Source organism: Bactrocera oleae, chromosome 6 (genome assembly GCF_042242935.1).
Source record: "Bactrocera oleae isolate idBacOlea1 chromosome 6, idBacOlea1, whole genome shotgun sequence".
NCBI lineage: Eukaryota > Metazoa > Arthropoda > Insecta > Diptera > Tephritidae > Bactrocera > Bactrocera oleae.
Genome location: NC_091540.1, coordinates 36,876,392 through 36,904,215, shown reverse-complemented (window position 1 = coordinate 36,904,215; position 27,824 = coordinate 36,876,392). Strand labels below are relative to the sequence as shown.

Genomic DNA, 27,824 nt, shown 5'->3' with positions numbered 1-27,824 from the left:
CATGTAGGCGTCATCAAAAACGTGAGCTCTGCTACTTTTGCTATCTAAATAATTTGACTAATAAATAATAAATAGGTACTTCAAAACCACATAATTTCTAGATAAGCACCTGTTTTAAATTACATAATTTATTTTTGAGTAAAAAAAGGTGTTAAAGGGCGGACTGAAATCAGGAAAGATATTTTAATGGAAACAAAAAATTAATATTTGTTTGATTTGTTGATACTTGAGTAATCTATTGTAAAGTCAAATAATCGCGTTCAATTCAATATGGTCTTAAATAAGTCGTAACTTAAGATGTGATGCGATTTTGTAGTAAACAAGAAAGAGAAGTGAGGTAATCGCACCTCATACATGTGTACGACTATTATGTTAACTTTACCACCGATTTACATTTTAATGCGTTTTCCTTTAATGGCTTATAGCAATTTAAACAACCTTTAACAGAACTGTTGTTTGAGAGGTAGGTATGACAACTTGAAGAAATAACGTGCAGTCATTCCCAGCCCATTAAGTGGCAAATTTCGTCACGTTATCTCGGTTTTTACACAAATTGTTCATTGCACAGACAGATGGTCGAATGGATAATCGCCATGTTGGTAATTTTGATAAACATTGTGCTGTATATATTTCGATTACTTATGATATAAAATAACGTTTAGTTCTCTTAATGTTTCATATTATTTGTCGGTGACTTCTCCAAGCTGTGAAAAAACGAGTAAAAGAAATCATCCCTACACCAAAACACCCTTAATAATAGGGTTACGAAATGGTCAAAAACAAGCTAGCGGTTTTGTTTTTTGTTTGGGTTTTTGTTTACCTGTCGTTACCCGGGCGACCAAATATTTGATGTCATTAATGCTTGACACAACCAGAAAAATTAAACGCGCACAAAATAGCACGAATATCCAACACGGGTATTTTTTTAATGATATTAAGAGTAAAAGAAAAATGGAAATATCCGAATTAGTGTCGGCACGTAAATTTCGGGAATTTAATACGAAACAAAAAGAGGAGTTGTATGAAACTTTACTACAGTTAATTGTGTCCATAGAGGAAATACCCAAGAAGTCTCTGCGCCGCACTTTGGAAGTCACATTGGCTGTCTTGCAGTACAAAGGCGATCAGGTCGCCGCCTTACGGTCACGACTAGAAGATAAAGAGGGCAGTGATGGTGAGAAAAAGCAATAAATAATTGGCATTTAAAAATTAAAAAATCTGCGGAATTTGGCTGATTTTTATAGATGACTCACGTACCGAACGGCTGAGGGATGAGAACGAAAGACTTAAGGTTATGTTGGAAAAACTAGATGATGAAAAGTTAGAGCTGAAAGCCAAAGTTAAGGAGGTATTAAATTGGCGCTTAGGCGCAAAGATATACTTAATAAAGTCTTTAACTTTGGTTCTTATATTTCAATAGCTCACAGAAGATATTTTTCAACTCCAAAGGCGCCTACAAGAGGCCGCTCAATCAGCTGCCACTGAGGTTAGCGACAAAGACTCTTCCGATCCACTGTCAGAGTTGGACAAACAAGAGGATCTACTGCGAAATATCAATTCAAAAAATAAGCACATAAAACGTTTACTGCGTGAAATAGAGGTTTGGCAATTTCATATAGAATTCATTGCATAGAAACCTTGCTCTTAAAGCTACCTTACAGGCGCTTCAAAATCAAAATATCGCTCAGACAAAAACCATCATCGAATGTGAAACAGAGTTGCAACAAAACAAAACGAAGCTACTACAACTTAGCGCTGATGTAACACTCGTCGACAGTGAACGGAAGGCGCTAAAAGAAACCGTGAACGAGCTGAATATTGAAATTGCACGCTTGGAAGGCAATATTACTTATCTTGAAGAGGAACGTGAGAAGAGCGAACACGATTTGAAGACTTTCATTGAAAAATTAGAAATCAAAGCGCAATCTTGGAAAAACATGTTGGACGCAAAGGAAAAGGAAGTGAAAAAGTTACGTACGCATCTGGAAAAAGTCGGAGAGACGGCAAGTCTCTCAGAGAATGCAACACGTTCTGGCAAGGAGGATTTGGGGAAAAATGCCATTAACAGCGATACTGATAAAGAGACTACCAGACTTTTACATGTAACTAGAATAACCCTTTTGTGTATAATCAGTTGTTTTAATGCAATAGGAGAGGGCAAAACCGTGCAAAATGCTATTCTTTCTAACGAAAAAGCAAGCATTGCAATTTCTGCGTAACCTTTGCCACATTTCAAATTGTTTACTTTCTTTTCTATCTACCTCTCTATCTCTGAAATTTCTGGTCGTATACGTTAACGCTTCTTCCTAGTCCTCAAAGTAGGGTTGCAAGGTTAAGCCTTCTTAACCACTCAAATTCTGTTAAAAATGCATTGAAATTTTGTTGAAAGTAGCATTTATGTTTCCTTTTCTAAAATGTGTTGCCTAACCTATCGTATGATTTTATGCCTATTCTCTTACAGGCCCTCGAATCACGTGATAAACATATCGAATCTCTTGAGGCCAAGATTAAGTATTTGGCCGAAGAAATGTTGTCGTCCACTAGACTAATGAATCAACTATCCGCTGAAAAGGAAGACGCGCGCAATCCAAATAAAAGTCGTGCTTGTTGCAAGACAATTGAGGAATCACTTCAGGCGGCAAATGAACGTTGCCGCGAACTCTCCGAAATGTTGGAGCGTAGTGAGGAAGATAATGCATTTAAATCCAAACAAGCTCTGCAAGCGATATCAGCACTGGATGCCTACCAGCGTGGTGAGGATGGGCTAGTGAAAGCGTTACGTAAGTGCACTGCTCTGGAGCAGAAGGTAATCTCACGTGACAAACAAATACGCGCGCTTATTATGGAGCTCAATTCGATGCATGAAATAGCACATGAAAATGGGATATTACGTAGGCGTCTGAATATTCCTGATGACATGGTAATATCAGCGAAAAACTTGGTGGCGAAAGAGCGCAACAAGGAAAAAATTATCGAAAGATTGACGTTGAAGCTGCGCGCCTCGGAGGAAATGCGCCTTCAGCTGAAGTTAGACAAGAATGATTTGAGGTACAAAATGCAGTTCCTCGGAAAGTACTTACTATTTTTAATTACAAATTTAACGACAGGAAGGAGTTGTTGGAGTTACAAAAGCAACTACAAAAATCCACTCAAGCTATGGTTGAAGAAGATACAGCTACATTGGACAGCATTCACAATCCTAGTGAAGTTGGCGAAGTTACAGACAGTGTAAATGCAAAAAACGACGAGAATAATGAGCAGGTGAAGATCTGCACGAACTGCAAATTGTCGCTCGATGTGAGTACTTAAATAACTTTAGCTCTTGGTTTTCAAATATATATATATAATATACCTCTAACAGATTCCAGATGAATCCAACGAGGTTATAGCCATCAGTCAGCTGAAATATCAGGATGTACTTGATGAAAATGACACATTACGCACGGGAATGATGGAGATTCTAGAAAAACTTCGGGAATATGATGGTACAATTTTTGCCTTTTTCAATGAATGTCTCAAGAATGTTTATACTTCAATTTAGCTTCCTCCGACCATATCACCATCGACACGGAAATGCTCTACCGACTTCTCGAAGCTTTACGCAGTAGTTCGGTGCCAAATACTCCGAAACGACTACAAAATGAATTGCAAGCTTTGAAGGCACGTGAAGAGGCTTTACGTATTCTTATAAATGAGCAGCCACAAACACAAAATCCGGCTGCCGAAGAAACTGACGAACTCAGCTCTGTGGAAAGCATACGTGAAGGTAGCGAGCTACGCCATGGCTACGAAGAAGATTTAACTCTTAATTTACCCAATCCTATGGACTCTTCCACACGTCCAACGACGCCGAACAAGAATATCATACAGAAAAAGCTGCCAATAATAGATGGAGAATCACCAGTATATGATTCCAAAATACATAATCTCGAAGCCCAAATATCCGAATTGAACATCTATCGTCAGGGGTTTGAAGATCTGCAAGAGCAAATGAAAGCAAGTGACATCGAACTGAAACAGCATTTGGCTAAACTGAGTAGACAGCTCATCAGCGAACAGCTAGAACTTAATAAAGAAAAATGTTCTTATGCTTTCATGCGCGAGGAATATGATAACACACTCAGCGAAGCCAAACAAAATGAATTGCGTAATATCGAACAGGTGGTAACGTTACAAAAGGAAATTAACGCTCTGAAAGACAAATTGACTCGCCTCGAAGTAGAACGAGCACAACTATTGAATGCCGGAAACATCAGCAAGGAAGACTATTTACAAGTGCAAGCAGAGAATACAAACCTAAGAGCACAACTAGCATTTATTGTTGAACAACTTTTTGCCGGCAAATTGGGCGACGAACTTCAAATCCCGGATATATGTTCTGATTATGGTATTATAGATGAAAATCTACAGTTGGACTTTTTAACCTTTGGAGAGTATCAAGATTTACAATTGTCGCTGAAAGAAGCGCTGCAGCAACGAGAAGAATCGCTGCGAAAGTCAGCGCAGCTAGAGAGTTTACTAGAGATTGCACAGTCTCAAATTCAGTCACAACAAAAGTTATTGAATGAGATTACAGACAACCACGTTAACCTACGGCATCTGGTCGCCGACCTACAGAGCAACACAGAAGAAAACCTACTGTTGGCGAAAATGCAACGAGAACTCGACAGATGTAAGTACATATACTGGTGATCACTGCACCATTATAAAGATTTGGTATTTGCAATATCCAAGAGCATGCGTACACGGACAGCTTTATAGCTACATTGCTTCAGAGTTCAATATTTGATTCTCCTTAATCTATGCAAACTTTATGAATCCAAGGGTTTGAATGCAATATCCACTGGAGAAACACGAAGCAGAGTAAGACCTGCTCTCTATTGAAAATATCTAGATTTTCGAGCCTTATCTACTTTCATGCAGATTGTCGTATTTATGTTACAGTTTTGGGCTAAAACTCATCTTACATTGGATCTCTCTTTTTACTTAAAGCTAAACGGGAGTTGACAAATTTGCATTTAGACTTTGACCAACTTAAACAAAGGTGCGCTCTGTTGGAGCGTGATATCATCGCAAAGGAGCAAAAGTCTGTCAAACTATTCGAACGCTTTCAAATGGAAAGTCATGCCAAGGAACTTAAAATTAGGTAAGATTTTACAATCAAGCTTCAGAACCAGTTTTAATATAGTAAACAATTTACTAGATTTTTGCAAAAGTCCCTTTATGCTCTGCGGGAGAAGTATGCCAAATTTACACCACTTATCTTCCTGACTAACTATATTTTTGCATATACCAAATTTGTAAAGATGTCTCTTCGAAAAACAGGAAATAGTAGAGAAAATGACCTAATCGAGTATGTTAAAAATTCAGTTATTAGTAAAATAAAAACTGAGAGTGGAGTCCCGGATGAGTCACAGAATGTGATTAAGGTATGATGTAAAAAGAAAAACTCATAATACAAATATATTTATTAAATGTAATAAAACATCTTCAGATCATTAAGGCAGAAACACATTGCAAGGTCCTGGAAGGAAGCCTACATGATCTGCAAAAGAGGTATGAGTCCCTGCAAGAGGAACTGGTGGAGCAACGCTTAAGTTCGGCAAGAGAAACAGAGCATTGGCAAACAATATCAGCACTTTTTGGCATAGATGAAAAATACACCAGTGCAGTAGTCCCTGCTGCTGAGGAAATCAAACAAGGTGACAGTAACATACCGACGCAGAAAAATGTAGCCACCAATACTGAAGCTCCGGTACCAGCTGAACGTAAACTATCAAATAGCACAACTCCTAACATCGTGAGTGGAAAATTAACCACGGAAATGTTAGATAAAAATCTCTCACCAATCGGCTCGCCTATAAAACGTATACAAGCGTTAGATGCCACAACACAAACCTGTGTGGTAAAATCTCCTCGAAACTCGGGTGAAACTGGTGGCGAAGATCATGAAACGTCCGAAAAAGACATTAATTTAGGACAAAGTACGAGTAAGCTAGTACCTCAAGAGGATGAAGATAAAAAAATCAAACCTTTTATCAATGTGGTGAATAAAGGTGCTATAGACGCCATAGTACAAACACCTTTTGGCAAGATGGAATGTCAAAGTGTACAAACCGATACTTCACTAATTATTGAACCAACAAAACCTCAAGACGAAATCTCGACCAAGGAGCTTCAAAATCGAATTATGGAAATGCAAGAACAAATGAATAAGCGGGATGTTGATCTTAAGGAGTACAAAAATGCGTAAGTTTCTAGTTTAATAAAATTTTCCAAAGTTTTATATACCAATTAATTCCGATAAGACATAAATCCGAATAATTGTGGATTTTTATTTGACAGTCATATGCAATTCAAAAAGCTTTGACTGAGTTTTAGACCTGTAGAAAACCAAAATAACCACTTCTTTTGTAAATTGATTTCGTAGAATTGGGTAACGAAAAAATTTCTCAGTTATCCCATTTGTGGTACCTACGAATTCGAACAGAAGAATGACCGCTATTGGAAATTTGCTATCAAATAACAAAGAGGTAAATTAAAACACCCTTAAGGTGACTAGAACTGACTGAAGAGAGTTCAAGGCCAGTCAATGATATAGATATATCGTTTAACTTTTCGCTCCAAAAAGGGTTAGGTCCTCAAAATAACAGGTCTTGACCGGATAAATCCGGATCCGTAAAACCGGCTGTTATGGGATTTGTTTTAGGTAGGTGTAGCAGGTTAAATTCCTACCTGTCCAGAATAGACCCCGACATACTGAACGTATGTCCAGCATGCAATCCACTCAGTTAAGAACCCTTTTCCTTTGGTCCGACCCCGTTGAAACAACTCCTTTTCTGGACTTACCCCTAAGTGATTTCGAAGACAAACATAGCACTTAAATTTATTACACTTTACGTTGTTTCAATTTCCAGACTTTCGACAGCTAATAAACGCATTGAAGAACTTCAAGGAAAGCTTGATATTTGTAATTCTTCAAAGCAGCAAGAAAGCGAACCCAAAGCAGCTGCTGAAACAGCCTCGGACTCGAAGAGTGATATCATAGAAGTAAGTATATATATTTGTTTGTACGGTCCTCCTTCTATGACTTCTATTTTCAATAATTTGAATTTGAATTCACAGAAAACCATAGTTTCATTCCATACGTTACTTGGTGAAAAAGATAAAGCCATCAGCAAATATCAAGAGCTCTTACAAACTGAACGTGAGCAAGTTAAAATTACCACCGCGAAACTCAACAAAGACATTGAAGATCTCAAGAACACTATCACGAATTTGAACTTCAACATCAAGACCAAAGACACGGAAATACTCGAGTTGAAGACGAAACTAGAGGTTGCGAGCGTACGAAGAAATTCTGCTGAGAAGTTGGATGTAGCTACAGGCGCGGTCGGTGGTGGTGGTGACGATGGCGGTGATAACAGTTTAAATGAGTTGACTGATGAGAAAATTGAAGAGATGTTCCAACAAGAGCCTGTAGCAGTATCGACTGATATACAAAACGAACGAGAACCTGAATCCACAGTGGAAGGGAATACCGAGCAGTTAGAAAAGCAGGACACAGAGTCACTAAAAGAGACAACAACGTTAGTTAAGCTAATAAAAGAACTGAAAGATAAAGCTAGCTATTGGGAGAAAGCGCTTTTAGTTAAGGATGATGAACTAAAACTACTGAAAGAGAAGTAGGTTTCACAAATGCTTTGACATAAACCTAGCTAGTTTACACACAAATTATTTATTGTAGAGTGAGTCTTTATGAAGAGCGTGAGAAATCATTAGAGTGTTCTGTTCATCCAGAACTGGAGCAGATGAGAACGCTACTGGAGGAGAAGGACAAGCACATCAATGATCTGACCGAGACACTTAATAATTTCCATGTAATATATATTATATAATTCAACTTAATTATATAAATTTCAGTATTGAACATTACGTCTACCCTCTCAGGATGACCAACAACGCTTTATTAAGGATTCCTCCAGCTATTCGGCGGACCAGATAGCAAAACTGCATGCCGATCTTACACGCACCGAAGCAACAAACAAAATTTACCATACCCAAGTCGAAGCACTGCGACGACAAATCACAAATCTGACACAGAGGGAGAAGCAAGCACGAGAACAGAATCAGTCCCTTCGTAACCAGCTCATAAAACGTCCAGTAGTTTCAATTAAAACCGAACTAAACGCACGAGTTAAAACTGAGAATCTGCAGAAAAGGATACAAACACTGGAACTGGACCTGGAAGATGCTCGCGCACAAATACAACGACAACAAATCTTACTCGAAGCAAAACGAGCGAAAAGTGCCTCTGAAGTTGGTTTGTGGGAAAAACAGAAACGCTGGCAACAGAATGCTGAGAAATTCAAAGCTAAATACGAGGAGACAGAATACGCTTTAGAGAAAACACGTGCGCTTTTGCAGTCAGCCCGCAACATGATCGCTCGTTTGGAAAAGGAGAAGCAAACACACGAAATGAGACACGGCAGAACAAATCAGAGTGCGGGAATGCCAGCTATGAAATGCTGTCGCACACCCTCTTGTCCGAATCTGCAACATGGTGGCTGCAAGTACACACCTTCAGAGAGTCCGGAAACATACACTGGAGCAAGCAGTGAATGCAGTTCTCCAGCGCATAGCGCGCTCAATCGTCATAAGCATATTGAGGCACATTTCTACGCTTCTACTAGTCGTAATGTCACCGCATACACTTCGACGGAAAAAAATCAACCTCATGAGGAGCTGATGGAGGCGCTTAAAGCCCGGATCGAGCTACAACAGCGCAAAATTCTTGCTATGGAGCTGGAGGGCAAAGGCAGTAATGTGCTAACGACCGAAATAGAAAGATTACAGGAGAAATTGTCAGAGATTGAAGCGCAGAATATACGATTGGAGGCAAAAAATCTGCAACTGCAACTTGATAACGATCTCTTACGCCAAGGCGATGAAACAGAGCGTTTGCAAAAGCGCATCAAATATCTGGAGGAGTAAGTGTGTTTTATGTGTGTATACCTTAAAGAAATCCGGTTTAGTTATTAACCTTCCACAGTTACATAATTGCTTTAAAAGAGGAAATGGCGCAATCCGAAGCACGACGGGAATTATGCAAGTGTTCGGGTATCAAAGTGAACACTCAGTCGGGTCAATCAGCGGAGCAAACCATTCTTTCGTTGCGCGGTATTGTAGAGAAGCTGCGAGCCGAAAATAAATACCTGAAAGATGTGCGACGATCGTGCGAATCTAGAGTAAGAGTGGAGTAAAACCAATAAACCTCGACGTTTATACGATATTGTCATTTTATTTCTTTTCAGAGTAAAAATGAATCGGCTAATGCGGATTTGAGTAGGTTACAAAAATTATACTCGGAATCGCTGGATAAAGTAGCGGGTTTGCAAGACGAGTTAAATAGTAAGGCAAAATGCAAAATTTGTAGCAAGGCACAGAATATGACTCAAACTAATGACGAGCTGGCTTTTATAAAGGAGCAACTTAGCAAAAAAACACAACTTTTACAAAAAGCAAAAGTTCTACTCACACGTGCCGCAGCCAAGGAAAAGGTACTCAAGGATCAGTTGTTAATGTGGAAGCGTAAATGCTCTGAACTTCAAAATGTACCAGTTATAGATGAGATAAGTGAATAATTATACAGTTCCACTTTAGCTATAGTTTTGAGTTATTAGATTAGGTCATTGATTTAAGCCATTAGAATAATAGTTTCGAAAAAACGAGAATATAAAAGCATGTATTTTAATTTTGAAAATAATTTGTTCATTTCATTTCCACTTCATTGGGATGGTATTTTAATATTAATGTTATTGTGGTTGGCATATTGACATCACTGACCATAATGGTTGCTCCATCATACAGCCCCAATTCAGCTAGAGACATCGTGAGATTTGCTCGTGTTTGTTGTTCTATACTTTTAACTGCTGACATGTACAGCGTTTTATTTTTACCATCTATAATTGTGGTTAAGCCTGGATGTAATAACAATTTCGTTATACTCTAAATTTTAAGTACACTTTTTTAAACACAAACCTGGACTCTTCAACTGAAAACGCTGACTTTCGCAAAGTATTTTAATTAAATCATCAAGCGTAGTTGTGTTTGGATCATCGACATTTAAATCTTGTGGTGTGTTACTGCAAGCCAGGCATGTATCACTTTTTTCCGGTGGGTAAGTGTAAGTATAAATGCCTTCAATGTCATTAAAATTCATGTAGTTGTTCATATTATCGTAGCAGCTCGTAGCCAATTTAAAAACCTTTTAATAAATATGTACATATGTATTATTTACTCATAATCTAACAGATTCTTTGCGTTTACCTCCGTGGCACAAGCTGCCGCAATAACAGCATTAGTGCTTGCAACGGCTGGAATGATGTTTTTAATCACACCTTGCACCAATCTTTCAATGACAGTAATATGTTAAAAATATATTATTTTTAAAGAAAAAACATAGAGCAATAAATGTATAGGCAATTTCCATAAATACGTCCGCTTACCTATAAGCGATTCCCGAAATATTATATTGATTGGCACGCTCTAGTGAGCGTTCGTACACCCATGCTACGTGTTGCGGATCATCACCATCTAGTGGTGCACCAAAAGGATTCTCTTTTTCAAATTGAATTATTTTAACATATTCTACGCAGTGCTCTGGTAAGCGCGGTGTATTGGCAATTGTGCACAATGGATATGTGACTTGTGGCGGAAACAAATCGAGAGTACACTCAATACATGACGTGAGACCAGGTAAGATTACACGCGCATTTCCTTTAAAACCCTCAGTGCCCCCATCAATCAATGGTATTATTGTAGATGGATCAACACTACCATCTTCATTATAGTCTAGCATGGAAATTAGCATACCGTTTATCCAACGACGTGCAACAATAGAATCTAATCCACACACAATAATATGAAATTGTGAATAAAAACTTTCATCAAAGTCTTGAATTTTAGCAAAATGTGAAGTTACATGACAAGTGGGAACACGCTCATTTATAAAACATGCAGCACATTCCGCTTTCGATGATCCTAGGTCTTTGCGCCTGAAGAGAAATTGGCGGTTCAAATTCGACAACTCAATTGTGTCCATATCAATTACATGCAAATTGCCAAAACCCATCATAGCAAGATCTTTTAATAATTCGCACCCTAAGCCTCCAGCACCTTCAAATTAGAAAAATATATGTAAAGGTTTATATTTCTTAAACAAAATATACATATGTATAAGCTCTTAGTTACCGATAACAAGAATCTTAAGCACAGTCTGTAAAGCTTCTAAATTCTCGGCAGAGGCGGTGAAGTCAGATTTGCAGAACGGACCCGGTCGCTCTAATATGTGACGCAGACTGTTCCATCGTTTGCTGTTTAATGAAATAAGTGGGTTTGGTGAGCCTGACAAAACCGGTAATATATCAGAAGCCATTTTAACTTAGACACAAACTTAGCACAAATAGTTTGACAAAATTTCAAGAATGAAAAAATGTTGAAAAGCTGACTAAATACTAAAATTTGAACTTGCAAATCAGCTGTTCCAACTATCTCCCAGCCGGGAAACTAAATCAGTAATGCCAGCAAATTAAAATTTTCCCCTTTTGACGTACATTCATAGCACAAAAGGCACAAACAGTCACCGACGCAAAACCGTGGACCGAATCAGCTGATACGACCTATCTTCTGAGAGCCCAATGTTAATGAACACTCAACACCGCTTCAACAGACCGCATCAGAGATAAGGAGATGCCCAACTCGTCTCTCACTGGAAATGAGAGCGCAATTGAGAAACGTCAAAACCAACTGAACTCAAGCAACTGTCAAAGTTGGCCAGATTAAAATCCTACAGAAAAATATGTAAACAGAGAGATTTGTGCTGCTGTTGAAGATCACTAACAAAAATTAGAAAACAATGAAAATGAAAGAAAACGCGAAATTGAAATGTATGTGATGATATCTTTTGTGATGTCATGCTAAGTGGTATTGATTTTCAATTGAAAATTTTTAAAAACATTTATTAATTGAGAGCTAATACATTTATTCTTTTGATTACGTATTGAAAGTTCAAAAATCAATTATTTAACATATCACAAAATCACAAAAAGAGAGTATAAAAAGTTTCTGCATATGTTTAACGGATACATGTATAATAATATTTAATCTTAATAAATGATGGGTATTTTAATTTAAATTCCGATCTGGCTACAATGGAAAATGTTATAAAAAACGCTAATTTTGAGGCGCTCTCACACTGGAAAGAGTTGGGCATCCCATTATCCCTGGACCGCATGGACATGGATAAAATGATCCGAAACTCCTCTCTTTGCCTTCTGAGAGAGCTCATGAACTTTCAGTGCTGCCAAAAAAAACCACGAGTTCATGAGCTACTGTACAGATGACAAGCAAAACAATGAACTACCACTAAGAATCCCGCAGAAATAAATTGCTAAATCAGTGGGTAATTTGTGATATCTGATTTTTTGTTGACTTTTATATACTTAATTTGGTTAGAATTCCCAGCAAATGTTATGTAAACTTTGACTTCCGAATAAATTATTAAAAGATATTTATTTATAGTGTGAAATATTAAATTATTTTGTTAAATTTAGTTTTAAACGTTAATTTTGAAAATCTTTTGTGATTAAAATATATATGTATATATAATTAGATAGAATAGGATATCTAGCTTGTTAAACTAATTGTAATTATGTATATTTTTCTGTAAAATGGAAATCGAAAAATACCCAAGAAATACATTAAAAAATTTCAAAACTTATTTCTTTTCTTAGTGGCACTACTGTCAAATGTTATAAAAAATGTGGACTTTGACAGCGCTCTCTCGAATCAAAGAGTTTCGGATCATTTTATCCATGTCCATTATCTATGTGCCGTTTCACACAGGGATTCAAAAGAGTCTCATACCAGTTTATTGTGGGCGAGGGGACGACGAGGAAAGACGAAGGGACCGTGTTCGGGTGGCACGCTTTGTGTTCTTGTTCGTAACAGCTCGCTGCTACCCTTTTCAGCATTCCTTTTCACTTTCAAATTCTTTGAATGGTTGCAAGAGCGCTCGCTTTCAAATGAATTCGATCGCAAATTTGAGTTCTGTTATCTATTTTTGTATGTAATATGCAAATACGTATGCATAGAATAATAGAAATATCATGACAAATTGTAAATAAGGAGAAAATTAAGATATAGATTATGGAGTAAAGAAATTATGAGTTTTTAATACTTAAAGATTAGGTAATTCCTATTATAAATTTGGCCTTGAAAATATTAGTTGCGGATATTCAATACATTCTTGTGGATTAGGGAATTCCCGTCTTTAGTATTTCTTTGAAACTATTTAGCGCGTAGGTACTTGTATTATGCATATTGTTCTACCATATTCATGGTAATTCATTGCAAGCAAAATGTGTGACCATCATCTCAACATACAAATGAAATACGCAGCACGCAGTGTTGCGCGGTGTTGCGCAGTCGAACCGCACAAATATTTACGAAACTTTTGTGAAAAGGAATGCAGAAAAACTAGACTCGAGTTGCTGGACTCTTATTAACCGTGTGAATGTCCAGAGCGACACCAAAAGAAAATTTGAAAAAACTCAGACTCTTTTGAATCCCTGTCTGAAACGGCACTATGCGGTAGGATATCCAGGAAAATTGGATTCTTCCCGTAGAAATGAGTGAGCTGAGAGTGAGAGAGCAATCTCTTGCAACGCAGGGTTGCCAACCTCAATATTTTGTAGTAATAAAAAAATTACCTTGAATATATTTGAAATATTCTTAAATTAACTTAAAATCACAGTCGAATACACTTATTTAAAAACAAGTAAACTATTTATGCATTTTCAAAAATTATAACTAAAAAACTATATATGTGAAAAATTGTATACACAAATTGAACAATGGCAACAGTGGTCAAATGAAAACAAAAGACAATAACCGATTTCTACGTTGCGACTACGGTAGTACGGACGGGCGGTAAGTATAGAACGGAGGAATGTCGGTGACTGTTTTGGCACTTTGTGCTATATCTTTCTTGCTACATAAATGAATTTTATGGTTATAATTAGGAGATGGCGATGAACGGGACGAAGTCCTATTAAAGCCAGAGAACGTATATCATAGAGAAGGTTCATGATGTGCCGATTGTCAACATGTTCCTCTTCACGGAGGGTTACTCGCCAACATTAGAGGAGTTTACCACTTGAAAATTAAAAGAACGCATATTATTCTCTGCTAAAACGCGACTAATTGTAATGTATCTGTTGATTTTATATTGTACCTTAGGCACTAAAATTTGATAAATAAAATATACATAAAAAAACCAGATAACACGTTGCCTTGGGCTGCACCTAAGCTTTAATACCCTTCACAGGGGCATATCTTATAGCTTAACACGGTTTGAAAAGATCTTTAATGTTGTTTAATCTGTAGGTACCTAATAAAATTCTTCCGCACAAGTACTTTATGTTGGGCGATTAGTTTGTACGAAAGCTATATCCTAAAAATAGTCCAATATCGTCGTTCAGTTTAATAAGCAGAGTCTTGGGCGAAAAGGAAGTGTGCAAAATTTCAAATCGAAATCTCAAAAACTTAGGGAAGAGTTCGCGTATATGCAGACGGACACATCTGAGGATGTCACGCTGATTATTAATGTAGATATACTTTATGGGGCTTAGACGTGTCATTTCAGGTGTTAAAAACTTCCTGCCAATCTTAACAAACACTCTTCAGGATATAACAATGCAAGGAATGTAACAATTTAATTACGACAAAATAAAAACGTTTTACAAGTAGGTAAAGCTTTTGGCCCTGTCTTTGCATACGAAAAAATAGTATCTCATTCACCCATTATTTCACGATTTCTAAATGTTACGGGGCATGTTGTTGTCGTCGCGGTTATCAAGTCCCCGCTTAGATGGTAACGTGCGGTTTCGACGGGGTCGAACCATAGGGGAAGGGGTGTTAGATGAGTGGATTTGATGTGCATGCAAAGTATAATATTTATTTAGACAAGTATTGCCAAACGTAAGCAAAATGCAGTCTGCATTGGTAAAATTGATAGCAATAAAGTTGTCTAGACAGCATCTATTGCCTCTTGAGTCGCCCCATTACTTTCATTCTGTTCTGTTCTTTATTATTACTCGCTATGTGGCAAGGTTATTTTGAAATTCGCCGCGTTTGTTTGATTTCAAAAGTTCCAACGCTCGGATCCTTTTTGTTTGCTTGTTTATAGTTGAAGCAGCTGCTGCGTTCTTTAAAATGAAAATTGTACAATAAAGCAATGTAAATTGCATATTACTTTGTTTTTTTGTAGTAAAGTGTTGTTTATAAAATATATAAAAGGTGTACTTTGTAAATATGGCTCCACAGCGTGAACCCATTAGTGTGCGTACTACTCGCCTAAACAATATAATTCTCAATAGAAGCTGTTTCGCGGGTTTCGGGAATGGCGTCATACAAAGGAAGTCAATAGCAGCAGGCCGTCGGAGCACCTATGGTGCTGCAACCGTAAGTCCTGCTTTATCGGAAGCCCTTACGCGCGAAAGTCTTCTAGATGCACTATGTTTGTTATACAATGAGTGCAGTAAAGATTCATTGAAGAAACGTGATCGTAGTATTGCGGAATTTGTTCATAAATGTAGGTAACACAATTTATTCCGCCTTTGAATATCATACCATATATGTATATATATATATATAATTTTTTTTTTTTTGTGTTTAGTTCGCCCAATAGTGGAGGAGGCCCAATCGCTACGTGCTAATGTTGATGATTTCACAGTAAAGACACTCATTGGTAAGGGATATTTCGGCAATGTTCACTTAGTTATTGAACGTCAGACAAATGATGTCTATGCAATGAAAAAGATAAAAAAGTCGGTTGTTACCACATCACAAGTAAAAGAAGAACGTGATATTATGGCACGTCGAAGTTCGGAATGGATAACAAATCTTCAATATGCATTTCAAGTATGTATCAAGGCTATTTTAAGAACAAAAAGAGACACTGTCACATTGATTGAAATTTTATATTATTTATTAGGATACTGATAATTTGTATTTAATAATGGAATTTCTTCCTGGCGGAGATTTACTAAGCTTAATGTCTCGGCAAGGACCCTTTGACGAAGAACTTGCAAGATTTTACCTCTCTGAACTTACATTGGCTATACATTCGCTACATGAAATGGGCTATGTACATCGCGATATCAAACCAGAAAATATTTTAATCGATCGCTTTGGACATATTAAACTTGCAGACTTCGGCAATGCAGCTGCGCTTGATCGTGATGGGCATGTGTTTAGCCTTTCGCCGGTTGGCACTCCAGATTACATCGCTCCTGAATTATTGCAGACAATATCCACATACAAACTAACAAAGTCCATGCATGATGTGAGTTTTCACACTTACTCTTCTATCTATTTCGGAATGTGATATGTCCTCAAAATTTAATTCTATGATGAAGTATTTCGACAATTCTTTGCGTTCGTTTATTTGTTATTATTATTTCAGGTAAGCTGTGATTTTTGGTCAATGGGAATTATTGGCTATGAACTTATCTGTGAAATAACCCCATTCCATGAAGAAAATGTTCACGAGACATACTCGAAGATTTTGAGCCATTGTGAAGACAGTCATTTGAAAGAGATTATAACATTTCCTTCGGATATAAATGTGTCCGAAAGCTATAAAAATCTCATTAGTTCTCTCGTTACGAACCCAACAAATCGTCTGCCTTATGAAAAAATTAAACTGCATCCATTTTTCGAATCTATAAAATGGGAAACACTTCGATCCAAAGTACCACTCATCATTCCCAGTGTAAATAGTGACGACGACACTTCTAATTTTGAAGATGTAATGCGCAATAAAAAGCGTACCAACACATTTGTTAAAAAATCAATTACCACGAATGTTCAGTCGAACGAATTCTGTGGTAAAGATCTGCCCTTTATAGGTTACAGTTTTGTGCATATGGCAAAACAAAGCGTTGATGCTGAAGGTGCTGCTGACGATGTCCGCTTCAGTCGTTTGAATATTAAAATAAAAGATTTGCAATCAAACCTAAAAGAGCGCGTGGAAGAGGTTAATAAATTAAGGCAACAGTTAATCCGGGCAGAACAAGCGGCTAAACAATCAGACACTCAATCTAAAATATTACAAGATGCCAAAGATGAAATCAATAAAATGAAGAATGTAATCAAGGAAAAGACTATGGAGTTGGCAGCATGTAAAACGCAAATAAAAACTCTACAGAGTTCAGTAAAAGTAGAGGAGGAAATGTGGGAAAAGAAAGAGGCAACAATAACTGAATTATTGCGGGTAAATCGGCAGAAATACGAAGAGGCAAAAATTGCCTCAGAACAGCGTTACGAAAAATTAATTGCAGAGAAAAAACACGAGTTGGCGAACATTATCCGAAAGTTGGATGCACGAGAAAGTGAATTGAACGGCAAAGCGGAAGAATGCAAGCATTTACAGGAAAAAATGGAGAATTATAAAGAAATGTTACGTCAATTTAAAGACCAGGCTCTGGCTGATAAGGAAGCTTTTGAAAGAAATAAGCTACAGCTAAGCGAAACATATGAACAAAAGTTGACAGAGCTTCGTTCTAAGTTGAGGAATGAAAAAGATTCAAGGTCTCGTCTCACAATAGAATTACGCGAAGTACGAAATGAAGTAGACGAATCAATTAGCACATCTAAATCACTACAAGAGTCAAAGTTAGCCATTGAAAAGAATAATGATGAAATATTGAAACGATTGAATAGAGAGTTAGAGGAGAACAATTCTTTACATGCTCAAAATGCACAGTTGGAACATCAATTAGAATCCACACAGAAGGCATTACAGGAACAACAACACGAAGTTAATCGTCTAGAGCGCGAATTGAATGTATGTATTGACAATAATCTAATTATCTAAACAAAAGTATCAAATTCATATATTTGGAACTTCATCCAATCCTTTAGGTAGCAGAATGTGGAAAGAATTTGGCACAATCGGCACTTGCAACGCATCAATCTACCCCTTATGAAACGGCACCAGGCTCACTGACGGAGTTACATGTTATAGAAGAGCAGTTGCGCGCCGATTTAGAAGCGGCAAAAGAAAATGAAAAGGTACAGAAAACCCGAGCTGACAAATTGCAACAAATAGTTGAAAAACTTGAAGAAATGTTGGAAAAAATGAATGAGCAGTCACTATCACAATCCCCAAAGAAAGGTGGATCATGTAGCAATGAACATCCGGTTCCTCATCATATTCCCAGTAGCGTAGGTGATATGCTGGAAAAACAGAATGAGAAATTAGAAGATCGACTCGTCGCCGTCCGCGAACAAATGATTGTTGAACGACAGGCGGCGCGCACTGCAAATCTTTCACTTTGGAAAGTGGAGAAACAACTAGAAGAGGCTATTGCTGAGAAAAAAATGACGCAGAGGCGAATGGAACTAACTGAAGATAAAATAAAGAAAATCCAGGCGGAAAAAGATGAGGTTCTACGTCAATGCAAAACTGCGCAGGATGAAACAAAACAACGGGATGAACGCATTCGTGAGCTCCGAGATGAAATGTCTTCATTAAAACGTGACGTAATGAAAGAACATCGCATGTGGGAGAAAGCTGAACAGGAACGCATGCAGTGCAAATCTGAGGTAACCAATTAAAATTATATAGAAAATGTTTGCTTTTTTATAACGCTTTTATTAGCTTCACCTGTATGTTTGTAATTTTTCCCTGTGCAAGCGATAACTTAAGCAAAAATTGAGATATATTGATAAAACTTGCTAATCCGGCCACTGCCACTGCCACGCCCACAAACGTCATTAAAACAAGAAAAAACGTTAACTCGGTTGCACCGAAGCTATAATATCCTTCACAGATACAAAGGTTCCTTCCAAAAAATTGATTCAGATCTAATTTCGTGAATCGGCAATTAAAAATAATTTTTTTTTCCATGCAGGCACTTTACTCCGATCGTTCAGTTTATATAATAGCTATATGACACAGCGATCCGATCTAAACAATTTTTTCGGAGATTATATTCTTGCTTTAGAAAATAACTCATGTCAAATTTCGTCAAGATACCTCGTCAAATGATAAAGTTTTTCATGCAAGCACTTTAGTTTCCCAGCCGAAGCAGCTGTCATGCCAATCCCTGTGATCCCTGAATAAGGGATCTCAATTTGGAGATTCAGAAAATGGTAAATCAACATAAGCGGACAAAATGGATAGAGCACCTGAAGTCCTGCAATCTCTCCACCGGTGTGAGTAAGCTTTGGACTACTGTCAAGGCCTTGTCTAATCCGAAGAGACATGACGACCGGGTTGAAATCCAATTCGATGGTCATACCTCCTCGGATCCGAAGAAGTGCGCGAGCTATTCTAGCCGGTAGTTTACACTGCACCGTTGGACCGACAAGGCTAAACAATGTGTTACCCGACGGCTGCGCAAAATGCCAAAAGACTGCGCACCACTTACTTTTACCGATGGGGAGGACCGTTCCCACGACAGTCGGGTCTACGTAACCTGAACGGACACGGATTTATTCCGGCCAAGGACTGTCAACTCGGCAGAATTCTGTCGCTACAACAACAACAACCGATGGGCAGGTTCAGAGTGTCATCAAAAAGGCCAAATCGTCTAAATCCATTGGCAATGACGGAATAAGCATGCTGATGCTAAATCATCTAGGCTCCACGGGAGTAAGCTACCTCACCAAAGTCAACTTGCCGATGTCCACTCTTCAAATACCCTATGTGTGAAAAGTCGGAAGAGTGGTCCCACTACTGAAACCCGCCAATAATAGGGAGTCTTATCTCCCGAGAACTATCCTTTCCCCAGTAGTGAAAACACTTGAGGCCTTGCAACTCCCGACATTCACTCACCACCTGAGTCTAGCAGACCATCAGCATGGCTTCCGAAAAGTGCACAGCACCATCATAGCACCTAGCGTCATAAACGCCCAGATAATTCATGGCCTAAACCAGAAGCTACCCTGTGAGAGGACGATCCTCGTAGCGTTGGACTTGTCAAAAGCTTTTGACATCTAACTTAATAAACATTAAACAGGGGGTTCCGCAGGGTGGTGTCCTCTTCCCGTTACTGTTTAATTTCTACATATCGAAGCTGCTCCAACCACAAGACGGAATTTCCATCACCTCGTACTCTGGTGATTGCACGATATTGACGAGGGGGCAATGGAATCGATGTCCTCTGCTCAAAAGAAAACAGCTACCTCTCCGACCTCTCGCTTCTTCTGTGAAAGGAGTCTGACACTCTCCCTCACTAAATCCACAGCGACCATCTTCACAAATTGCACGAAGAAGTACAGATTGGACCTGAACATTTCAGTCGATGGCACAAAAATTCCGACAGTTAATAACCTTCACATTGGACAGTTTGTGCTCCTTCACTCCTCACACGACCGCGATAACTGCCAAACTACAGAGCCGCAACAAAATCCTCAAATCGCTTGCCGGCAGCTCTTGGGTAAAAGACAAATAAACTTTGTTGGCAACATACAAGGCAATCGGCTGACCGGTCCTAAACTATGCATCACCAATATGGTCGCCTGGATGTAGTGCAACGCAGACGAAGAAGCTTCAGACTTGTCAAAGCACTTCACTCCGGACTATCACTGGATGCCTCTTGATGTCCCCAATAGAACACCTGCAGAGTGAGGCCCTTATGCTTCCGATTAAGGAACACAACGAGCTCCTCTCCAAGCAGTTTCTGCTTTGTCCTGCGTGCAATGAGGTTATGCATGATACCAACCACCTCTTTGCATGCCCAACTCATCTAACACCCTTTTCCCTAAGGTCCGACCCCGTCGAAACAGCCTGTTTCTTGGGCCTCCTTTGGGAAATGTTCGTGGAACCACCAACCTTTACGTGAAATCCTATATCTCAAGAACTATCGAACTAATTTCAACCCAATTTGGTATGTAAGGTAACCCGATTATAAAAGCATGAATTATCCATCCTGCAAAAAAAATGCCCCTAAAACTATTCGGCTAAAAGCATCAACTATCCATGCTGTCATTTGAATAACAAATTTACTTAACCGCAACCTTAAAGTTTACAGTGCCCATAACGAAGTTGCGCAAGGGTCACTCTAGATTCTCGTGGCGACTCAAGCTCTTCATCTGCAATGGGTGGTGGTTCGACTCCAAGTACGCCATTCACTGAGAGGGAGTTGGTGTTGATGGCTCCACTTTGAATGGCGGTCAGCTCATGTCTAAAGTTTGTTGCGTTCAAAGTCTGGTCGGTGTACTGTTCAATGTCGTCGACGTAGTAAAGGAAGGACCTCTTGATGTTCCTGGGAGACGGCTCCGCTTCAAGCAGACGACTGCAGGGTCGGTTTCTGCGAAAACATCCCAACAGAAACTGATTGAAGAGGAGCTCGGTTTGTTTCCTTACCGGAAGCTTACGGGCCTCGCTGTATAAGTGTTCGACTGGAGACATCAAGAGGCATCCCGTGATAGTCCAGAGTGCAGTGTTCTGACTACATCCAGGCGACCATATCGGTGCGGCGTAGTTTAAGACCGGCCGACTGAATGGCTTATATGTTGCCAACAACTTTCCTTTGTCTTTTCACCATGAGCTGACGCCAAGAGACTTGAGGATTTTGTTGCGGCTCTGTACTTTGGCAGTTATCGCGGTCGTGTTAGGAGTGAAGGAGCACAGGCTGTCAAAAGTTACACCTAATATCTTAGGGTTATTGACAGTCGCAATTGTGATGCCATCGACTGTAATGTTTAGATCCAGCCTGTATTATCGTGCAATCACCAGAGCCCGAGGTGATGGAAATTCCGTCTTGTGGTTGGAGCAGCTTCGATATGTAGAAATTAAACAGTAACGGGAAGAGGACACCACCCTGCGGAACTCCCTGTTTAATGTTTCTTAAGTTAGATGTCAAAAGCTTTTGATAAGTCCAACGCTACGAGGATCGTCCTCTCACGGTAGCTTCTGGTTTAGGCCATGAACTATATAGGCGTTTATGACGCTAAGTGCTGTGGTGGGGCTTTGCACTTTTCGGAAGCCATGCTGGTGGTCTTCTAGGCTCAGGTGGTGAGTGAATGTCGAAGGTAGCACGACCTCAAGTGTCTTCACTACTGGGGAAAGGAGAGTTATCAGACGATAAGACTACCCTTTGTTGGAGGGTTTCAGTGGTGGGACTACCCTTCTGACTTTTTACACATACGGTACTTGAAAAGTAATCAGCGACAGGTTGCGGACCTTGGTTAGGAAGCTTACTTTCGTCGAGCCTAGATGCTTTAGCATCAGCATGTTGATTGATAAAGTAGTTGGCGCACTTCTTCGGGCCCGAGGAGGCATGGCCATCGTATTGGATTTCAACCCTGCCGTCATGTCTCTTCGGATAAAACAAGGCCTTGACAGTAGTCCAAAGCTTACTCACACCGGTGGAGAGGTTAAAGGCTGCAAGTGCTCTTTCCCTTTTGTCTGCTTATGTTGGTTTACGGCATGGCGTAAGGTGTCAGAATTGATCGGTCAGTTTGTATGGCAGATAAACGCTATAGCAGTCCGCTCTGAACAATTTCTTCGGATATTGTACCATTGCTTTGAAAAATAATCCGTGCAAAATTTCGAGAAGTTATCTCGTCAAACAGAAATGTTCGGTCAGTTTGTACGGTAGCTATATGCTACGGTGGTCCCATATCGGCAGTAACGACAAATAAGCAGCTTCTTAGGGAGAAAATTACGTGTTCATTCCAAATTTCACATCGACATCTTAAAAACTGAGGGACTAGCTGGTTAAGTCGACTAAGCTCATCATGCTAATCATTTATATATAATATATATTTTATAGAGTCTTCGACGTTTGTTCTGGGTGCTACAAACATAGTGGCAAACTTTTTATACGCTGTTCAGGGTAGGAAAATGTTAATTTCGACTGCACCCAAGGTGCATTTCTTATAGCAAGTAAATGTATAACTAAATTTGAAAACGTAATCTTCTAACTGTTTGCTTCCAACGGAAAACGAACTGCTATTTTATTTTAGCCAAGTTGTTGTATGTAAACAACCTTCAAGTTGAATGTTCAATGTTAGTTTATTAATTTGAGGTTCAATCTTTAAAAATATTGCTTTAAAAATGTATAGTCAAATTTGCAAGTCATATGCTTTTCCATTCCTCAACTTTACTTTCTTTAATTACTACGTGTTTAAACTTGAAAACCGCATCTCAGTAAACATTTTCACCGTCACTCTGTACAAAAAAAAATACTAATAGAAATTTAATATTATGTTATTATTGAATAATAACTTTATTTTATTGTAATATTACACAATGTCTTCGCAGATGATTGAGCATATATCCAATGTACAAAAATTAGACGAACGTGTCTCAGAACTCAGGCAAAAAGTGCAGCAGATTCAGCAAAAAAATGACGCTATCCTACTGGAGAACAAGAAATTACAACGCGAACTAAATGAAGAGCGTGAAAGGAGCAATTCGGCAAGCGACACATCATCTCACATTCAAATCGAACTGAAAAATCTAAAAGACAACTACGAACGTCTCAAGTATGCTTGTACGATAACAGATAACCAACTCACCGAAGTGGAGAGTATGTTAGAAGTGGAACAAAAACGTAATAAGTCTCATCAAGAGAAGCTGGATAACTTAAACGCAACCTTGCGTGAAAAGGAAGACATCATAGCCCAGCTCAAAAAAGAATTGTCCGATGAACAAGCACACAAAAGTGCTTCCGAATCGCGTGTGCAAGCGCTTAACACCGAAATTACCGAATGTGCTGAGAATTTGGCACAAACGCAGAAGAAATTAATAGTCCAACAGCAACAATTGATGGAACAAACTAACCATTTGTTCCAAACACAAGAACGCGTCGAAGTGCTAACAAACGAAACCGCAAACTTGCAAACGATTAACGGGAACCACGAACGGGAACTGACTTTGCTAAAAGAGGAGAATGCGCGTATTCTATCCGAATTGTTCCACGCTAAAGAACATTGTGAACGCTTGCAGCAAGAATTGAGAGACGCCCTGGTAAATTCCAATGAACTTCATGCCGAAATTGAGGAACTACAAGAAATAATGGCCGAGAAGGAATCGTTTTATGTGCAGCGTGATATCAAATCGGAAGCAACATTAGCGCAACACAAAAAATTAATTGATTATTTACAGCTGAAGGTCGAAGACTTATCGCATAAGAAGAAACTTACATTCGCTGAAAAATTATTCGGAAGTGGCGTACATAGCAACGCCAGTAAAAAAGAGAACATATCACCAGCGGCCGTTGAGACATCAATATTATATCGAACATTGAAGGAAGAGCTACGTCGCGAAAAACAACAATGTAAAACACTTCAGGATCAAATAGACAAACTAAATGGTAAACAATAGAGTTGTGCTAGTAATTGTTATTTAAGCTTCTCTTTCCAGGTGCTTCACAAAATAGTGTTGGTTCAACAGGCGGGGTAAGGTCACCATTGAAAAGTGTAATAAAAAATGAAGATAATTCCAATAAAACTGTGGGAACCTTACCCAATTCATCACGAAAGGCAATTCAAGGAGACACAGTAGTGTCTACTACCTCTAACTTGCAAGTCAAAAATGAAGAAGCCCATCACCGCTTTGAATTGGCAATACAAGAGACTAATAATTGCGATAATATGTGCATTGCTTGCCAAAAGCCATTAATTGCTGGTTCGCCCTATTGGAAGTGTAAAGAGTGCAAAATTGCTGCACATCGCAAGTGTCGTGGTGATGTGCTTACGCCGTGTGGCAACCAAATTAACCAAGTTGCTTTAATTTCTCAACCAGCTGATACCCGGTGCCCTGAGGATCAAAGCGGTATAGATTCTATCTCCAAGTATTCATATGAGGGTAAATTAGATGACATTGGTGATGTTACCGAATCTACATCAGATATAACCCAAAGCGAGTACTCTGGAAATTTGATATTCTGTGTAGATAAGCAACGTAATAGCGAAAATTTAGAGCCTTTAGAGATCAATTGTGCTTCCGAAATTGAAGAGCAAAAGATAGTACTTCTAGGCTGCAATATTGGCCTATTCGCTTTGCACATTCAACAGCCGCAGCGACTGATGCATATTGCGGGTATTGATTCGGTCAGCTGCATCGCGGTTTCATTGCCACTTGCCAAAGCTGTATTGGTAGGAGCTCGTGGAGAGTCACTATTTCAGTGCGATTTTCGTCAGTTACTGTCGCGAAGTCAATCGGCTTCACCTTATTTGAATAACAGCCTCGAAGCTTCTGTATTGGACTTACCATTTTGTAATCGATCCACTAATGAGAAGTGGCAAATGGTAAAAATATCAAACGAAGCGGATAATGCGTTGGACTCCGTAGCTATTGCAGCAACATCTACACGTATTGTAATTATGAAATATGACTTAAAGCAACAAAAATTTGCACCTGTGCGGGCTCTAGATACCGCTACACCAGTTTCATCAATACTTTTTACACGCCTTACAGCTATTGTTAGCTCAGATAAGTTTTTTGAGATTGATTTGGCAAATTATGCCGCTGAAGAATTTGTTGATTTGTCCGATCATGCCCTTTCGCACATAACTAACTGCCAGCCAGTTGTTGCCATACGAATCTCGCAACAAGAATTTTTACTCTGTTTTATGGAATGTGGTATTTTTGTGGATGAATACGGTTGTCGTTCTCGACCTTATGACTTGAATTGGGAATACACTCCCACTGGTTTCATTTACCGTGAACCATTCCTCTATATTGCCCATTTTCAATCAGTACAAATTTTACGAATATATCGCTCTTATACTAAGGAGCTGGTTAGCGCAAACAATATGAAGGATATGGATGCAGATATCGATGATAGTTGTCCAAGTTCCAAGCGCATTTATTTGAGATTTTATATGCCAACATTACTGACAGAAAGCGGAAAATTAAACATTTATATGCTCTCAATACAAAAAGAAACTGGACTACAACAAATATATCATCTGAATTCATTACAAGCATTCAAACAAAAACTAAACGAGTCATTAGAAACGATTTCATCGATGGCAACAGCGATTACTGCTGAATCTTTGCCCACCTCTAACCGTGACAGTATCGATTAACACAAATGTAGTTTATTTACTCCTCATTCTCAGGAATGCACATAGCTATTTGAATGTGATTTCATATACACATTGCAACTGATACTTATTTTTTGTATTTGGAACGAATCACTTATTTAATAAAAATATGTACAGGGTTTTAAGTACAGCTAATGAAATTGTCTGTTATTAATTAGCACTGCGGCAGCAATATTGTAGTGTAAATACATATGTATGTTTATACCGGCAAAATTACGAAAATTATATTTCTTTGGCACCGCAATCTAATTGTATGGACGTTAAGAGGAAGTTCTCAGAAATATTTCAACATATACCCGCCTCAGACTTATTGTTTTCGAGATATTTGCATTTAAAGTAATGCACGCTATTTCACCAGAGAATGTTAATAAATAGAGAAGGCACAAATCTTAAAAAATATTTTAAGCTTTTCACAAGAGGGAACTTCGAAAAATATAACATCGACTCTTGAAATACACCACTCAATGACCGAAACGGGCACATTTGTATATTATAAAAAAATCATAATTTTTGTAATTTAAAATAATTCCTTTAATTATATAATATAAGAGGACTATTGGTTAAAGCCCCATAATTTACAATAAAATAAGTAATTAATAGAAAAATTCTTCAACACATTTTTGTGCGTTGCATGAAAAATATCTAATAGGCAAAGAATAACTATAAAACAGAGGCTAAGCGGCCGCTTCCCACTTTTGTGATAGCTCAGGTCGTAAGCGTGAAGGAGTTAAGGTCAAGCCGAATACAAACGCTTACGTTCGTATCCGGTAATTCATAAATCTTAATTTTTATTAAATTTTATTTTTTGACATTTTAGCTGATCTCAATTCAGTTAGTTAAATATCATATTTTACTCATTGAAATAATTAGAATATTGCAGGAAAATATTTTCATATATTTAGGTTTATTGAATATTCCCTCATTTATGCGTATATAGACAAATGTGACTATCCCACATCAATTTTTAAATACACGTAAGCTGATGCTTGCTTCTTCATACCCCGCACAAACAATGACTTTTGTCTTCACTTTTTGCAAGAAGCACGATCGCACGTAGGGAGGGTCTGGGGTTCTCTGCCACATAATTATTTCAAATATATATTTTAATTCATCGAATTTATTTTAAAAACATTTAAATAAGTATGTATTCATGTTGACTTAGGGGAGGGCACAATAGACCATAGGTCGCGGTGCATACCTCAAAACTAATCTAATGTATTCATGTGAATTTATATTTTTACGCAAATATTATAATATTAAGTAAATAATCAATACAAATTAAGCAATATATCATCGTCGCGTAGTTGACAAAATTTGTTAGAATCCACAATTGAAAATTGACTTCTGCTCTTTTGAAATAGTACGATTACCGATTGAGCAGCATTTTCATAGCGTCGTATTTAGATAAAATGGGCTAAATCGAAAAACTATGAAATAATGATAATAAGTAAACATATAAAAGTATTATTTGCAGTGCGATTAGAATATATATAAGTAATTGAAGATTTCATATGAGTGGTGATTGTGCAGAGATTATACAATTTAATGCCATATATAGTGCATAATATGAATTAGATAAAATATTATAATATAATTTAAGTCGTTAATGGGCCATATTGTCAATTCTGCTTTCTAAAGGGAACATCAGACAAATTCTTCAGTTTCAGATTTTTAGCATCGTTGTGAGGATG

General features: G+C 38.2%; 3 protein-coding genes and 1 long non-coding RNA gene across 4 annotated transcripts; 3 read left to right on the top strand and 1 right to left on the bottom strand.

The window, feature by feature from the left end:
* Positions 1-698: 698 nt before the first annotated feature.
* Positions 699-9,647, top strand: Cep290 (Centrosomal protein 290kDa). The gene is made up of 17 exons (XM_036364154.2): positions 699-1,174; positions 1,245-1,348; positions 1,421-1,600; positions 1,662-2,102; positions 2,462-3,048; positions 3,108-3,297; positions 3,362-3,485; positions 3,542-4,672; positions 4,993-5,146; positions 5,204-5,429; positions 5,495-6,249; positions 6,918-7,050; positions 7,126-7,685; positions 7,748-7,880; positions 7,951-8,990; positions 9,053-9,248; positions 9,315-9,647. Exons 1-17 carry the CDS (start codon positions 850-852, stop codon positions 9,642-9,644), a joined length of 6,609 nt encoding a protein of 2,202 aa, XP_036220047.2. The 5' UTR covers positions 699-849; the 3' UTR covers positions 9,645-9,647.
* A 64-nt stretch (positions 9,648-9,711) lies between these two features.
* Uba3 (Ubiquitin-like activating enzyme 3) lies at positions 9,712-11,566 on the bottom strand. The gene is made up of 5 exons (XM_014236697.3): positions 11,254-11,566; positions 10,509-11,178; positions 10,330-10,411; positions 10,042-10,267; positions 9,712-9,980 (listed from the first exon to the last, which is right to left on the bottom strand). The coding sequence occupies exons 1-5, from the start codon at positions 11,435-11,437 to the stop codon at positions 9,772-9,774; spliced, it is 1,371 nt and encodes a 456-aa protein (XP_014092172.1). The 5' UTR covers positions 11,438-11,566; the 3' UTR covers positions 9,712-9,771.
* Positions 11,567-13,256: 1,690 nt separating this feature from the next.
* Positions 13,257-14,346, top strand: LOC118681116 (uncharacterized). The gene is made up of 2 exons (XR_004976754.2): positions 13,257-13,992; positions 14,085-14,346. It is a non-coding gene; the product is annotated as an uncharacterized lncRNA (long non-coding RNA).
* Positions 14,347-15,214: 868 nt separating this feature from the next.
* On the top strand, positions 15,215-26,273 carry sti (sticky). Its single transcript, XM_014236718.3, has 7 exons — positions 15,215-15,655; positions 15,740-15,984; positions 16,058-16,408; positions 16,529-17,911; positions 17,989-18,672; positions 23,342-24,395; positions 24,446-26,273. Exons 1-7 carry the CDS (start codon positions 15,376-15,378, stop codon positions 26,113-26,115), a joined length of 5,667 nt encoding a protein of 1,888 aa, XP_014092193.3. The 5' UTR covers positions 15,215-15,375; the 3' UTR covers positions 26,116-26,273.
* The last annotated feature ends 1,551 nt before the right edge of the window (positions 26,274-27,824 follow it).

Coding starts and splice junctions, on each gene's coding strand:
- Cep290 (XM_036364154.2), top strand. CDS start 850: ATGTCATTAATGCTTGACACAACCAGAAAAATTAAACGCGCACAAAAT. Junction 3,298..3,361: donor ACTGCAAATTGTCGCTCGAT/GTGAGTACTTAA, acceptor TACCTCTAACAG/ATTCCAGATGAATCCAACGA. Junction 6,250..6,917: donor CTTAAGGAGTACAAAAATGC/GTAAGTTTCTAG, acceptor TTCAATTTCCAG/ACTTTCGACAGCTAATAAAC.
- Uba3 (XM_014236697.3), bottom strand. CDS start 11,437: ATGGCTTCTGATATATTACCGGTTTTGTCAGGCTCACCAAACCCACTT. Junction 11,179..11,253: donor GCTTAAGATTCTTGTTATCG/GTAACTAAGAGC, acceptor TCTAATTTGAAG/GTGCTGGAGGCTTAGGGTGC. Junction 10,412..10,508: donor ATTTCGGGAATCGCTTATAG/GTAAGCGGACGT, acceptor TGTCATTGAAAG/ATTGGTGCAAGGTGTGATTA.
- sti (XM_014236718.3), top strand. CDS start 15,376: ATGGCTCCACAGCGTGAACCCATTAGTGTGCGTACTACTCGCCTAAAC. Junction 16,409..16,528: donor TAACAAAGTCCATGCATGAT/GTGAGTTTTCAC, acceptor TTATTATTTCAG/GTAAGCTGTGATTTTTGGTC. Junction 24,396..24,445: donor TCAAATAGACAAACTAAATG/GTAAACAATAGA, acceptor TTCTCTTTCCAG/GTGCTTCACAAAATAGTGTT.